Source organism: Balaenoptera physalus (genome assembly GCF_965194825.1).
Source record: "Balaenoptera physalus genome assembly, chromosome: 13".
NCBI lineage: Eukaryota > Metazoa > Chordata > Mammalia > Artiodactyla > Balaenopteridae > Balaenoptera > Balaenoptera physalus.
This window is the reverse complement of record NC_138892.1, coordinates 54,451,354-54,467,889: the sequence shown is the minus strand read 5'-3', so window position 1 is coordinate 54,467,889 and position 16,536 is coordinate 54,451,354. Positions and strand designations below refer to the sequence as shown.

The following is a 16,536-nucleotide window of genomic DNA, read 5'->3' as shown; positions in this document are numbered from 1 at the left end:
TCTGGCAGGGGCGGGACGGGGTGGGGGGACTGCTGAGTTGATGGGGTTGGCTTTGCAAACCGGCCCCCAGACAGAAAAAGACCTCATTCTTCCAAGAGCCTGAAAGGGGCCTAAAGTCAACAGCACAGTCCTGGAGTAGAGGCCAGAAAGCGAGAAAGACATTAAGAGGAATCCTAGCTCTAGGGAGGGCCTGTCACAGGCCAGAAAGGGGTGCGGAGTAGAGAACATCTGGAGGTTTAGGCTGCAGGCCTGGGCCGTGCTGTCTGAGGAATAGGTCATGAGGTGTGTGCTGGACGGGGTGGAGAACGGCTGGAAAAGAAGGTGCAGAGTGACTCTGAATTCACAAATCCTCTCCTTCTCCACTTGAACTCTAGGGTGATACACAAATGCTGAACAGCGATGAGCTTCATTGAGCAAGAGGATGGGAGACCTGATGCGGGTGTTTCCCTTACGGAGGAGAGGCTCCAGTTACACGGGGGAATGATGCCGTGGACCAGGGGAGGGTCAAAACACTTCCTACGCTCGGCGGACAGACCCGCGCTGGGTTGATGGGGGCCTCCTGTGGAATTCAGTTCTCGGCCAGAGATTCCCTACCTTCGACCTGGGAAGATATGTGGGAGGCTCAGCAAACCTGGCGGCCGCTCTTTGGGTTTGGCAAACTCGAGATTTTTCCAGTGCCTTGTGTTCAGCAAAACCAAAAATGTGTTTGGCTAGAAACGTTTCTCTAATTTTTAAACCCCTGTGCATTTTTTACGTAAATTTGATCCACATGGTTTTGATTTATTTTTATTTAACTCATCAAGTCAAATTAGGAGCTACAATGATGAATGGGAACAATGCTGATTTCCAAGAAGATTTTTGAGCCTTTTTTCTTAGAACTAAATCACATTCCACCCCCCCCAACACACACACATGCCCCACTTCCTTGCGACTGTTAAAACTACCAGCCTGAGCTGAGTTTGAAATTTAGAACCCAAATGTGAAATAAAGATCCATGCTTGGCAAAGATGAAGCGTAGCAGGGGAATGTTCTTAGGAAGTCACGGTTAGATAGCCAGGGTAGGCTTGGGGTGCAGGTGGGGGAATAAAGGCAGCAAGGGAGCCAGTTATTCCTTATTAGATGGTTTAAATAAATTTAACCCGGCTTTGTGGGCTCCCAAGAGAAGCCCCCTAGCTGTTTCTCCAGGGTCTGACTTTATCACTGCCACCCAGGGAAAAGGAGTTTCTGCCCCAAGACTGGGGATGTGGGGTTTCCCTGTACCCATCTTTTCTTCTGCACTCCTGCATCAGAGCTGATTCAAGCTGCTCCCCCCTCTTCCCTCTAACCTTCCTCCCCCTTTCCTGGCTCTGGCTAAGGCCTCTCCATCTGGAAGCATTTAAAATGTACAACAATTTTAATCTCGTGCAAAAGAATCTTGAGATTTACACTACATACTCATTAAGCTAAATTATAGGTGCACAATCTCATTTTGCACAATTCTGTCCGGCCTAGGGTGGCACACACAGAAGGCCAGTCCTGTCTTTCCCAATTACTTTTTCTACCACACCATCATTTTCTACAACTGCAGTCTGAGGCCGGCCGTATTTCTGAGGAACTCTGGCCACTAAGGTCCCAAGACAGAGGTACTCTCTTCAGAGCCCCTTGAAACAGTACTCAGTGGGTCCCTTCAACACTACCCAAAAAGATTTCCTTGAACTCAGCTTCCCTCTCCTACAAGAGCCTGATCGAATTGGATAAACTTGAGTACAAGGATCATCTTGTTAGTTAATAACTATACAACCAAGGGGGAGTTAATTTACTTCCTTGGATCTCAATTTCCTGGTCTGTAAAATGGGTATAAAAACCATACACACCTCACAGAATTGTTGTGAGGATTAAATGAGATGCTGCACGTTAAAAAAAAAAAAAAGTATATTGTCCGGCCCAGACTTCCAGACAGGTGACATGAAGTTTCTAATCAACCAACTGAGATTTTTCATCAGTCCTCGGGGACTCTGCCATGCTGGCCCAAGTTTTAAAACTACAGTCACTTCTTGGGATCCACAGTAGCACAGTGATTGGAAGATCTATAACCTAACTGCATAGAGATGATTCTTCTGAAAACCAAACCAAACTTCTCACTTTATATAGAAAATGTGTGTGTGTGTGTGTGTGTGTGTGTGTGTGTGTGTGTGTGTGTGTGTGTGTGTATGGGGGGTGGGGAGGGTGAGAAGGTTTTCACTCTCCTTTAAGGAGCAAAATGGTTAATGAGTGTTTCCTGAGAAGCCCTCACCCCCAACATAGTCACACTTTACCTGTGTGTTTTGGAAACTAGAAAGGTGACAGTACCATTTAATATGCCTGATAAATGCCTCCCTCCCAAGGGGGAAAATATAGACGTCCATGAGTCTAGTATTGGCTTGGCCAAAAAGTTCGTTCGGGTTTTCCATACAATGTTATGGAAAAATCTGAACGGACTTTTTGGCCAACCCAATATTTATTGGTTTTCTCTGGCCAGGAGGAGTTTCAGCAGTAATTCAGGGATCCTTCTGTGGGCCAGAATAGAGGGAGCAGGGATCCGCCAACTTCCAGGGAAGCTTGGACACTTTTATATCATCATGGTTCTTACCATGCAGAATTGCTATGAAGGCGAAAAGAGAGACATCTGCAGATGGTAATTATTGTTTCCACCAAGCTGACCTCACTTGACATCCTGGGTGATATCAGGAAATGTGCGTATCTTCCACGCCTGCTGTTTACTAGAGATTTCCCTCTCTTAACCTCTTAACCTCCTGTGGCTAGATCTATTTTAGATGTCAGCCTCAGCAATAAGGGACTCTACAGGAACTAGCCCTGCTCACAGCCCTGCCAAAGGGGTAGACCTGGGTGGCTGATGGTGCCCATCGCTGGCTCTGGAGTGGACACAGTCTACAGGCTGGGAAGTCGCTTGTGACCTTGTAGAAAAGGTGAGTTGGGCCAATGAGATTCGTCTCTGGGAACGTGCAGTTGGGGGAGTCAGAACCTGGGCTGTCTGGTGGCAGAGACATATGCAGCACGGCTGGTCTCAGGGCTGCCTGGGTTCCAGAGCCACCTTCGCTCCCATAAAGCCTGGCTCTTCAAGGGTTCTTCTTGTGGACCCCATAAATATCTCTTCCGACATTATTAAAATAAACACCTCCTTTTTTTGAGTCAGCATGAGTGGGTTTCTGTTTCCTCCAACAAAAAGAGCCTTCGCTACAAACACAGCACCCACCCTTGGGAAGAACATGCAGATGGAGCTATGTCTAAACATTCAGGGCATTTCCCGTGCAAGGCACCGTTTCAACAGTTCATTACACGGTATGTAAATACCTCTGGTTCCCGACTCACCCCTCCCTGGCTCTCCTCTACTGTACAAATTGCAAACATTTCTCTCACTCTCCCAACCTCCTTTGCTGCTAGGAGCGGTCATGTGACAGTTTTGGCCAGTGAGATGCAAGTGAATGTCTACTGGGACAGATAGGCTGTACCCTCCTTCCTGCCTTGCATGAAAATGTTATGTTTGGGGCTGCTGTCACCATCTTGCAAGTACGAAGGAAAAAAAGCAGCAGAGGTGTCACCCCTGGCACACTGGAGGTGCTGCACCAACATGAACAACCACCAAATTCCAGCCTCCTTGATATGTCAGAAAATATACCCCTAAACTACTGTTACTTAGAGCTTTCTATCACTTAGAAACAATATCTTTTCTAAATGATACACCTTGAAATAGAACTTGACATTGTTTCCTGTATTATAAGAAAAATGATTTTTTAAACCAAATATATGACAACTTGTTTTTCAGTTAACTTCTCTAAACATCAACTGAATGACATCAGCTTTCTAGGCAATTAAAAATCTAAGAGGGGACAAAGTATATACACGAACCATCATGCCACAAGGCAGAAAGTGAAAACGCTGTAAGAGGCAGCTGCTCTACGTGTATCTAGAGTAGGAGGAGACATGACTTCTGGTTGGGGGAGGGGAAAGCAGGAGGAGCATTTAAGTTAAACTCTAGAGAAAAAAGAGAATTCAGATGTTTGGAGATGGGGAGGAAGGGCATACGAGGCAGAAAGCATGGTTTGAGCAAATATGGGAAACTGAAGGTCATGTACAAAAAATAGCAAGTTCATTCTGGCTGGTGTAGGGGAACAAAGATCAGATTTTTTTTTTTTTAAAGTTAGACCAAATTATATAACAAGCCTTGAATGCCAAGTGAAGGAGTTTGCGCTTTAGTCTCTGAGCCTTGGGGTGTTGTTGAAGGTTTCTGAGCAAACAGGTGTCAGAGTAGTTGTTTAGGAAAATTGGCCTGATGGCAATATGTGGGCTGGATTGAGGAGGCAAGGAATGCCACTAGGGGCTGTGCAGCCATCTGGGCGGGAGGCCATGAGGGAGGAACCAGCACAGTCAAAGTGAGAATGGAGTGGGGAAAAGAAACAGACATGAGAGACACTGCAGAAGTACATGTGACACAAGTTGGCTACCGTCTGGATATGGGGTGTGAGTCATGGGAAGAATAATGTAGAAAACATGTTCTTGTACCAAATAGAAACAAAAACCTCATGCGGTACCTCTGGAGCTGAAGACAGGAATGGTTTTATGTAGATGTTGGAGTCATGCACCTTCAGGTCATGGTCCCCAAGTCCCCTGGTCACTCCAATAGTCGCCATTACTCGGGCCTAGGAGTATAAGCAGAGGGTCGTCAGAAACACACGCACACACAGAGAAAGTATTCCCACCACAGTGTAGCTGCCACGGGCTAAGAGAGAAGCAGTCATTTTCCGGTTCTTCCTGCCCCTCTCCATGCCCCTGGCTGCTAACTTCTGTGGGTACTTGTTTCCAAGGAAGGGCCCACCAAGGTCACTTGCATACTTGAGGAGTGGCTTTTCTAGCAATTATCTTAATTCTAATGGACTGCTGCTGTCTCATTTCAGATTTCTTTTGCAGAGACTGGAGGGAAGGGTGTCCAATAAATTAAATACAATACATCTGTGATGTCTACAGCTACTGAAATCAATTCAGACCAAATCCAACCATCTGCCCATCCCCCCATCCAGCCATCCACCCACCCATCTGCTATACACCCATCCTTCAAGTATTTACTGAACACCTGCTACGTCTCTAGTTCTGTGATAAAAGATGTAAAAACGTCAGAGGCAGATCCTGCCCACCCAAAGCTCATATATTACACTTCATGGCTGGAGAGAATAAACCATTAGCAACTCTATAACCTGTCCTGCTAACATCTTCACAAATTCCATCTGGGTGGAAAGGAACATGAGGTCACTTTGCTGTAAATACACACAGAGACCTTATAGCTGAGACCACACCATCTGTAGCTTTCTCTACGTGGTTGTCCAAATGCTTTAAGGAAGCAATACGATTAAACTAATGCCTACACTGTCAGCCCAATGATCTCCTGGGAGGCCACAGATTTGATTTACCCAAACATTTATTGAGCACCTACTATGTGCAGACACCATGCTGTGGGTGACAAATATCTAAGGCCTGGTCTCTCCTACAAAGGAACTTGGTAAGGGAGGCTAAGAGGTACATGTCTAATTAACAACATATGGAAGATGGCTGAGTGCTGAAAGACACATGAACAATGGGTTGTGTGAGTTCAGAGGAGGTAAAAATTCTACTAAGAAGCTTCCCTGGAGCAGGGGGCACTACATTTTTGTACAGAAGGATATCCAGCATCAAGACAGGTAAACACAGAGGGATGGAGTGACAGGCATTCTGGGTGGACTGACGCCCACTGCTCTAACACCTGGATTAGCGACACTATACCTGGTGTAGCGTCATCGTTCAAAGACCTGAACTTGAATCCTCGCTCTAATGCTTGGGTAATAAGAATAACTTATAAACGCTAAGACGTGAATCTAACACATTACCATATCCTCATCCTACTTTCCCCCAAAAAGCTGTGGATTTTGGAGCTGGTTTCACATCAGAAGGTGGGCAGGTTTACAGTCGAGTGGAAATGAAACCGTAACACATATTTCAAAGGCAAGAATCAAAGGGGGTGAAATGCAGACACAGGAATGTGAACCTGGGGACCTCTGGTCTGGCACTGCTCTGCTGGGGGCCTGGCCCAGCTCCCTTCTAGCTGAGACACGTTCAGCTCTAAACGTGGACATTCTGAGTCCCTCGTAGCCCTTCGGCTCTCCTTCCTGCTGTGGCACCTTCTCTGGTTGGATGTTTTAGTCCAAAGAAATCTGATATTTCTGCTAGTTACTGAACTTGTTTACATGTCCCACACAAGTCCTTCAAAGCATTGGCAGAAATCAAATGAAAAGTAACAGCAGTGAAAGTATTCTGAAACTTCTGGGGAGGTGTGTGCAGAGAGGAAGGAGATAAGCCCTGTAAAAGATCAAGACAGAACTGATGTGTTGTAAAGCTTTCTCCAGAGATCATGGACTCCTGGGACAGAGGGGTCATGCTACTTTGGTACAGGGCAGGCCTGGAGCAGACTGACGCCACAGTGGCTTTTAAATAGGTCAACAGGTACAATGACTGAACTTGTCAGCTACATATCACAGAACTGTCAAGCCCTAATTAACTGAAATGCTAGAGGAACATGATGTCCTGGTGAATTGAACTGTTTGCTGAACTGGGAAAACCCTTGCTCTTTTAAATCTTTTTGCTGCTAATCTTTGAAGAACACATTTATCCACTTTCTTGTTGTACCAAGAAGAGTATACTGAACATTAACTGAATAGCTTATTAAATACTCATGCATTTACTGACGGCCTGCCATGTGTCAAGTACCAGGCTGGACAGGTACCAAGGATACAGAGGCAACAGGATGTGGTCCTGAGCTTACTGGGGCTCACTGGGTAGCAGCAGGGTAATACTGAGAATTTCAGCACCACAAAGAACTGCAGCTGTAGGCGTAGATCACTGGGCTGAGTGATGTGCATTGATGGTGCCCACTCTACACAAAGATACACGAAACCCTACCAAGAGTAGAGCTCTTCCCTGTCATGATTCTCAACCAGGGATGGGGCAAGTTAGTTTGGAAAATGATGCATTTATTGATCAAATCGTTGTGTGTCACTTCCCTCCATGAAATGTCTCCTTCCAGTGAAATCACTGCTGGGCTACGCTGAGCCCAAAACCTAATCCTGTGTGTTCTCTTTCACACACACACACACGCACGCACGCATGCACATGCCCACACGTACACTCAAGTTCTGCCCATGAAGGCCTCCTTCAGTTTTCTTATGAGTCACTTCATCCTGATAAAAGCTATCAAATGCTGAAAAAAATTTCAGCTGAAGACTCTTTTCAATGTGACCACATTTTTCACTTCTAATTGGAACTCTCAGCGCCTAGTTGAAATGTATTCGTGTTTGGAGGGAGAATGCAATGATTCAGAAGGTGTTTGTTCTTCCTGGGAGATGGCTTCAAAGCTTCCTCTCCATCTCTGCTCCAGGACTGCAGCCCTCTCCGGTCTCTGCTCAGCGACCACTTTAAGATCAACAGCCTTTCTTCAGCTCAGCAATGTTTGAATCTGACTGAGGCCCTGGGAGCTGGTGGTGGATGGTCTTTGCTATCTCCGCCTGGGATCTGGTCCATGTGATCCTATAGTGTAATCAGGGTGGAACTTCAGGTCCCCTTTCCAGGGGGCAAGTGGAGAAGCCACCTTGCAAAGCCTGAGCTTCCGTGGTGGGCTGTGAGGGCGCGAGAAGGAAGCGGAAGGCCATGGCTCCACATCTGGTACCACCCCTCGCCAGCCGCGTGACTGCCTGAGCAGTTTCAACCTCGGAGTCCCAGCTGCCTCATCTACCAAAGGGATATAAGACAGCCAGCTCTGCCTGCCTCGTGGCTTGTTGTCAGATACACAAGGAGATGATGTATGTGAAAGCGGTCGTGTTTAAACACTGTGAAAAAGTTATTCAAATGGATTGAGAAGGGGGATGTCATTTTCACCAAATTGACTTTAGTCCCTCATGCTCACCACCCCCGGCCCCCGACCCTGCCACTCCTTGGACCCTCAAGACAGGAGGCCTGAAGGATGATGGAGGGGATATTCTTTCAAGCTGTCAAGGCTATAAAATCGTGAGCTGCTGAGCGGAACACACAGATCACCACGGGCTCCGTGGAGACAGAGCCTTGTTCTCTGAGTCCGGGGCGGGCACGTGCCTACCTTCTTGCCTTCTCCATATATAAGGGGAAACTTCAAGTCATCCTCCTCAATGGTTTTGTATGCCCTGTAGGGGGATAAACAACATTAAAAAAAAAAAAAAAAGGTTTGCACTCAATTAGTGACCTGCTGCCCTGACACAGGCCGCCAGGTACTTTATTTTCCCTGAGACTCCGTCCGGTCACCACACTGCGGATCTCTTTCTGTATAAACAGTCATATTGTGTGTGTGTGTGTGTGTGTGTGTGTGTCTATGTGTGTGTGTGTCTATGTGTGTGTGTGTGTGTACATATTTTAACAAACCAGAAAATACCAAGTCATTACAGGCTTGAAGAGAGACAAAACGAGCTGGCATATTCACAATTAGTGAGCAGGGGTGATAGGTTCCTGTCTTAAGCATTTAGTGTCCGTGCGGTAATGAAGCTCCCCAGCAGCAGTGGCAGGATTCTTGTCATTAATCTGGAACCGAAAGAAACAGCAGCACTCAGCGATGGATGGGGGGCGGGGGGGGGGCGGTGAAACTGCTCCAAGAGCCAGTCCTCACCTTCGGGGGCTGTTTACGCCAAAGCAGCCTCGTGCTGGGACGGCTGGAGAAGGAATATTTAGAGCCTGCTTGACCTCAGCACGATATTCAAGGTTGGCAGAAAATCCTTTGTTTCACGATAGCTATTAAATGGCCATTCGACACACAGAAAGAAAATCCACTTCACGCTTCAATGGTTTATTCCAGACATGGTTGTCCAGATGCCACGACACACACAGCAGAGGCTGGCCAGGCTATGGTGAGCGAGCAAACGAAGGCCACGTCTTGCGATTTTGCTCACAAGGAAGTTAAAAAACAAACAAGCAGACGTGGTACCCAGTTACTAGCTGTATAACCCTGGGCAAGTGGCTCCACCTTTTCGGGTCTACGTTTCCTCATCTGTAAATGAGGATAATCACACAGGATGTGAAGAGCTTAGCACAGAGCCCGGCACTTAGTAAGTACTCAAGAAGTGGTAGCCATCGCTAGTATTTAGTAGAAAGCTAATACGTGGCACACCAGTCCCCCTTTCTGCAAAATGGGGACAACATTGCCTATTCAATTCCTCAGAGAAGTGGTAGGAAGACTAAGTAACAGATGGGGTAGGTTCTGCTAGGTTAGAGGCTAGAAGCAAGACGCTTTTCTCAACTAGTATCTCCTGAGTGCATGAAAAAAAATTAATTTGTGACGTGCCCCCTGGTCCTGGATATATCTAGGCAGCTTGGGAGTGAACCTGACATCAAATTTATGAAGGAGCTTGATATACAAAAGAATGCAACCCAATTGAAAAAGGGCTCAACCCCAAAGCTAAAGCAGGCACATCCTTATTTTCTAGGAAGTTATTTAGTTAAGTTCTTTCCCAGAGGGTAGAGGAACAGTGAAGTTTTGGCATTGGACGTGTCTGCGCCTGAGTTTAGCACTGCTTTCTGTACAGCCCTGCGCGAGCAGATAAGCCTCTCTGGACCTCAGTTTCCTCCTTAAGCAGAGAGGCCAAAAAAATCCTGGGCTTGTTGTGAGGATAAAAATGGGCTGATGAATGTGACGAGCTTAGGAAGTATTTAGCCCAGTGCCTGGCACATGCTGAGAGCTTGATAAAAGCTAGTTGCTGCTGCTGCTACCGTCAAGTGGGCCCAGCGGTATGCCATGAATTGAATTTTCGAAAAAGGAACCATACTATTTTCTTCCCCCAAATCTACCAAATTAACACAAAGTGGAAATAGCTACTGTGATGTCTCTATACTCTCATGAACTATTTAAGACACTGTGGTATCCAAGTCACTTGGGGACCAAACAGAGCTATTATTAGAATGCACTCCGCTTGGGGATTGAACAAGTTTGTAGACCAGTGGTTCTCCATCTTGGCTGCATATGGAATCACCTGGGGAGGCTTTAAAAATCCTGATGCTCAGGTCACATCCCAGAGCAATTAAATGTGAACTTCTGGGGATGGGACCCAAGTACCAGGAATTTTTTAAAAGCTTCCCAAGTGATTCCAGCGTGCAGCCACGGTTGAGAACCACTACTGCAGACCCAAATCATTAGCTAACATTCAAAATCGGTTCAGCAATAAGCCCCCTGTCACCTTGACCCTAAAGACGACAGAGTACATAGCTCAAGGGAAAGGGGGTAAGGGCTTGAGAAAGGCTGCATAGTGGGCACAAGCAGGGCTTGGGGACCGAAGGGAGGAAGTGTGGAGAGTAAGAAGACAGGTTCAGACAGAAAGGAGGATGCAGTGGGGACGGTCCCCAGGGAGGGGCTGGGGCCTGGAGATCCAGGCACAGAGTCTGGAATCACTCGTGAGGCAGAAGGTGGCAGCTCTAGAATCAAGGACTGGAAATTACGTAGAGCTCAGTGGAGACAGGCTAAGAGCACTCTGAACAAGCTTGAAAAGGCAGCAAAAAACTGTCCTCTGACTCTACCACAAGCCCAGGCAATCGAGTTCTCTCAGGGCAGAGAATTTCGGGAGAGTGAAGTCCGTGTCACCACAGCTCTGAAAGGCAAACACTCATCTTGGCGTTGTCACCCACAGGAACAAGACCACCACAAGTGCTAATATTACATTTTAGCCCCTGTTTCTTCATCTTCAAGAACAACAAAAAAATTGAAAATAGAAAAGACAGCTCTGGGAAAGAAAGGTTTATTCTGTTCCTGCCATGGTTGGTTTTCAATCAAATATGAGCCCCCTCCCCGCCCCTCCCCAACAAATGAGCAGGGTGAATAACTACAAATAAGGAGAGAAAGCAGAGCACCTGCCCCACCGCAGGCTTTCAGAGTCTGAAGCACAGCTCATCACGTGACGGTAAGTGGACTTCCCGCCATGGTTAAAGTCTTAAATAACAAAGAACAAAATACTCAAGAGTTAAAACTGGTAACGTGATTAAAGACGGTGTAAATCAATGACAGCTAATAATAGTGACCGCAGCTGTAACTTACTGAACACCTTGTACAAGGCCAGACACTGGGCTGGGTATTTGCGTACCACGTCTAAAATCTCTCAAAGACCCTGCAGTGTCCCATCTGACAGATGAGGAGATCGAGGCCCAGAGAGGTTACGTTACTCTCCCAAGATCGTATCCCGTGTCAGCAGCCCTTAAGCTAAACTCAGACTGTCCCAGAAAACACACCAAAGAAATGTGATGTCAGGGTTTAGCTCCGCAGGTTTCTCATTCTAGTTGAAGAGTCTCAAATGAGACCATTATTGCCCACCTCCCAGTGGGTAAAAAGCAGGCAATGATGGGGAACTTTTGGCAGAAAAGGAAGGGGAATTTTCTGTGTGAGGCAAAAGAGCAAAAGGTGACCATGAGGGGACAAAACCAGCAGCTGTTCCCCAACACAGCCTACAGGGAAGAACACAGGGAAGTTGCGGAAGCCACCGCTTCCCAGGTCATTTTGCCTGTGGCCAAGGAGTCCGACGGAGTCCTCTCCCACAGACTGCAGGCCTCCCTCAATCTGTCTTGCAGCTTAAGGGGCCACCTCAGCTTCTGCTGTTCATATTACATCCGTAGTCCATGTCTAGGCTGTGGGCTTGAATCTGTACGCTTCCCAAGTGTCCTTGGCTTCCACTCCTCTCCGCTGGGGGAGGTGAGAGGATAAGAGAGGTTGGAAGCTTGAGAGCTCTAAGACACAGACGTACTTAGGGCCTAAGATGAAGAGATAAAGTCTATTCCTTCACGTCAGATTTTACGGTTCCCGAAATCCTGATTAAATTTTTTAAAAAACTCCCCAAACAGGGAATTCCCTGGCAGTCCAGTGGTTAGGACTCAGCGCTTTCACTGCCGGGGCCCGGGTTTAATCCCTGGCTGGGGAACCAAGACCCTGCGAACCTCGCGGTGCGGCCAAAAAACAACAACACCCCCCAGAAAAACCTCCCCAAATAGATTACTCACTAGTTTACAATAATATAACTGACCAGAGATCATATTCAAATAATTACTTGTTACAAGAAAGCAAAACTGAAAGGCTTAGGAAAGATATTTAGACTCTCATTTGGGGTCAATTCCTTTACGAATATTTATGAGGCCAACTGACACAAGGATGAGATGAGAAAAAAAAAAAATGCAAGGCTTAAAAAGGGCTAAATAAATTAAAGGGCTTTCCCTAACTCCAGGCGGTATCCTCAGAAGTTTCCATTAAACATTTTTAAAAGTAAGTGTAATAGTTCCCCTTGCAGCGTTGATTCTGCAAAGCTGAAAAGACAAGGCACCATTGATCTGGACCCACTGGAAGGAGAAGCCCAGCTCTGGAAGAGACCAGAAGGCCACTAAGTTGGCTGTACCCCAGATGCAGGAATCCCTCCTTCAACACCCCTCACACTGGTCCTGGCCTCTGTCATCGAATGGGCTGCTGTAGATAGTCTTTGTCTTGAGGAGCTTTACCGGACTAACTCTGCAGTGCCACTGGAGAACAGCCTCGGGAAGTTCTTTTTTAAATTGACCCAGTCACCCATTGATGTGTTGGCCTGTCTTCTGGGAAAACATGAAAGAAATCTAGTCTTTCTTCTACTTCAGAGCTCTGCAAATATTTGAAGAGAGCTATCTCAAAGTTTCCTCTTTCCTAGTCTCATCAACCGTCCTTCACAGGACCTGAGGCACCATCCTTAACCATCCACTCAACCAGTACTTATTAACTGAGCACCAAATACTGCGCGAGGGGCCCTCTCGGAGCCTTCTAGTTTGTCGCAGCCCTCAAAGAACGGCACTCAGAACTGAAAACACTTAAGATGTGGTCCACAAAAGAATGAAATGATTACTTCTTTGATTTAGACCTTGCTCTTTTGTAAATGACTGTAGCTTATATTGGCGGTATGTGCAGGTACACGTCTCTGCATGGTTTAGGGTCATATAATGAAACGATGAGTGAAAACAAACAAGCAAAAAACCCAACCAAACAAAACCCCAGTCAGTCCACAAGAAAAAAGACTTGAGAAGGTTTCTTGACTCATCGTCTTCCTCTAAGTTTACACTCATGCAATGAATATTTTACTTTGAGTGGAAAACTCCATTGCCCTTATTATCCTGCTAGTTTCAATCCATCGTTCCAACCCACCAAGGGACATCTGAATCCATATCCTTTCATCCAAACAGATCAGCTCTCCTTCTATGCTATGTCACGTTAAATTTGATAACCAGCTCTGCCATCTTCATCCAGGTCATTGAAGAAAAAAAAAACAATGCTAAGCAGAACCAAGCCATTAGAGACCTTCCCCCAGGTCAACCTAACCAGACAAAGGGTATATCAATATTTTTTGAAGGCAAGTGGATGAAAGTAAGTGCAATTTGAAAAATCGTGTTCTTGTGTGGTGGAAACATAGACGACAGACTCAACAGCAGAGGACAGACAATGAGATATCCATGTTTAAATTACTGGGTGGTGGGGCAGGGGGTGATTTAGGACTAAAAAAGGCTGAAAACACTGATCCAGAGAGACACTTGTCCTCATGAATTTTAGACTCTTTGGGTGTAGCTCTCAGGCCATCTATGAAGCAACTGAACTGCTGTCCACACAGTATTTCTCCATCTTGTCCAAAGACTAAGAGAAGAAACCATCAACTTTCTCACAAAGTCAAAATACATCCATGTACACTATTGCCACGATCAACCAGCCTAGACACCCTATCAAAACGTTGGAGATTGCTAATTGAGCTTGACTTATTAGTGAACCCAAGTTGTTCCGCAGATTACACCACCTCCAGGGGATGCAGATCCTTCAAACTGCTCTCACTCCTAAGGCAAGAGAGAGGCACTGATTGCTCCCCCATCAGCCTGGCCCTTCCAGACTGCAGCTCTCCTTCTGCCCCTCCTCTGCTCCCACACCCCTCCCTCCCCTTTCAGGGCATTCTCCCACCTTCCCTGAGGACTTCAGTTTAGGTTTACAGATTGCTTTCCCATTCTTTCCCCTGCATGTTATTCTCAGCAACTTTACATGTTGTGATGGTGCTTCTGGAATCCTGACCTTACAACTCCTACCTACTTCCTGATGACCTTCTTCACTGCTCCCCATCAGCACCTGGTCACATGGGCTGCATCAAAAGCATCCTCTCCTCTGAGATTTGCACTCTAAGTCACCTCCCCTCTCACTCCTTTGCTGTGGCTCTCAGGCCAGGTCCCCCCCCACCACCACACCACCCACTCGGTCCCGCCCTTCTAACTACCTTCTGGCTACTCTTGTTTCTGGATCCAGCCTCCACTTGTGGCAAATGTTTACAATATTTTTCTTGCTAACAGCTTAGAATGCCTCACCTTCTTGATCCTCTAGCAAGAAGGAAACACAACAAGAGTTGAGTATTTTGTTTATTCATGTCACACCATCTTCTTCGGCCTACAGCACTGCAATTGCCTCATCGGGCCTCCCTGCAATAATCTAGGCAAGAGAGGATGGTGCCACAGCTACAGTGACGGCAGTGAAGGTGTTGAAAACTGTTCAGTTTTGTCCTTTACCTCTATTCTCAGAGCAACCAGAGTAATTATTTTAAAATGTCAGATAACGTCATTACCCTACTCAAACCCTCCAATGGCTTTCCCATCATACTTGAAATAAAAGCCAAGTAATGAAATGACCTTCTTTAAAAATCACTCCCCACCCCCAAACTTCCTATTCCCCTTCTTTGCTTTCTTTTTCTTCAGGCATCTCCTGCCACCTAACATTTTAAGTATTTTACTTATTTTGTTTATTTTCTCGACTGCTCCCCTGTGTGCCCTGCCCCCCACTTAAGTTCTATGAGGACAGAGATTTTTGTTTTGCTACCTGTGGCATCCCTGGTACCTAAAAGACTGCTCAGCATATAATGAGTGCCCAACAGATGTTCGATTAAGTGAGCAAATCAGCGAATGCTACTTACTCCAGGCAGTGGCTTTATTCTGCCCTGTCATATTTTCTTGTTCTTTATGTATTCACAAAACAAAAGCAAAAAGTCTTGTTTTCAGTGGCTGCTTTCTAAGTCTCAGCCCATGCTCACTCACATGCACATCCTTTTCCTGCCCCGGTCTTGCCTGGCTGTGGGCTGCTCCTTGGAGTATACATTTTAGACACATTCACTGAACGTTTGAACTCAAGAGATCCCCCCGCAGCCACAGTGATGTCTTTTCACCCTTCTGATGAGTAGCAATTATACGACTCCTCCTGGATGAACACGTCTCGTCTCTGTATCCATTTTGCAATTTTTACCAGAAAAACCTTTGCTTGTATTTTCAGACTGGCCGAGAGGCCTGCAAGCACATCTTCCACAGCCATTTCTCTTTCCATCCACAGTCATCACTCCTCGGTTTAAAATTCTCCAGTGGCTTTCTATCATCTTAAAATATAACCCAGCGATGAGGCCCTCCATGGTCTGATCTTTGACACTGCTCTGACATCTTTTATACTGTGCCACGTGCTCGGGACACTAGCTTTCTTCCTGTTTCTTCAACGTGCCACGGGGGCTCGTCCTTCCCTCTTCCTGGGCCATTCTTCCTCCAGACCTCACAGAGCCGGCTCCTGGGCATCCCGCAGAGCGCCTTCTGCAACCGCTCGTCTAAAAGTATGGTGCTGGGCTTCCCTGGTGGCGCAGTGGCTGAGAATCCGCCTGCCAATGCAGGGAACACGGGTTCGAGCCCTGGTCTGGGAAGATCCCACGTGCCGCGGAGCAACTGGGCCCGCGAGCCACAACTACTGAGCCTGCGCGTCTGGAGCCTGTGCTCCGCAACAAGAGAGGCCGCGACAGTGAGAGGCCCGCGCACCGTGATGAAGAGTGGACCCCGCTCGCCACAACTAGAGAAAGCCCTCGCGCAGAAACGAAGACCCAACACAGCCAAAAATAAATAAATAAATAATTTTTAAAAATAAATAAATAAATAAAAGCATGGCACTCCCTGCTCTTGTCTCAGCTCTGCAAGGTACTTACACAGCACAGTTGGAAACTACCGTATTTATTAATTTACTCATTCTGTCTCCCCCTCTAAAACATTAGCTCCATGCAGCCAGGGATTTCGTCTTATTCACTGTTCTATCCTCATATCGACAACCGTGCGGGCACATTGTGGATGTAAAGTAGATACTAGCTAAACGGATGAATACATGAATAAAGGCTGCCACCTCCTCTTTAGCGCACGCTTCCCCGCTCATTTTTCCTTAACAGCAAGCTTTTCTGGGGCTGAAATTTGGGGTTGAGTTCCATCAGTGATACCTTGGATTTTTGTTTACTCCATTATATTAAAATTTTAGGTTCCCTTTTATCACCAATACGTATTTGTAGATAGTCATAAAGTTATAAAAATGGCGTTTATGATCTTCTTGCTTATCGCTTTCTCGTGATAATTCCTAGGCGTCACCTCCAGAATGGTAGCTTTTGGTGCAGTGGTTCTCCAGGGTCTACGGTGTTACCTAGACAA

At 46.5% G+C, this 16,536-nt stretch overlaps 2 protein-coding genes across 8 annotated transcripts in view; one reads left to right on the top strand and one right to left on the bottom strand.

Moving 5' to 3' along the window:
- The window catches only part of MON2 (MON2 homolog, regulator of endosome-to-Golgi trafficking), a 204,650-nt gene extending 202,741 nt beyond the window's left edge, over positions 1-1,909 (top strand). For all 5 annotated transcript variants that reach the window (XM_082422679.1, XM_082422677.1, XM_082422678.1 and 2 more), the window contains one exon: positions 375-1,909. The gene's annotated coding sequence lies outside the window, so the exon portion shown is untranslated. The remainder of the gene's footprint in view (positions 1-374) is intronic.
- PPM1H (protein phosphatase, Mg2+/Mn2+ dependent 1H) overlaps positions 1-16,536 on the bottom strand; it is a 270,652-nt gene that overhangs the window by 36,498 nt on the left and 217,618 nt on the right. For 2 of the 3 annotated variants that reach the window (XM_082422821.1, XM_082422819.1), the window contains exons 7-8: positions 8,153-8,216; positions 4,569-4,676 (exon numbers count right to left, since the gene is read on the bottom strand). In XM_082422821.1, the coding sequence (XP_082278947.1) occupies positions 4,569-4,676; positions 8,153-8,216 (172 nt within the window). The remainder of the gene's footprint in view (positions 1-4,568; positions 4,677-8,152; positions 8,217-16,536) is intronic. The other variant, XM_082422820.1, reaches the window with a different exon arrangement.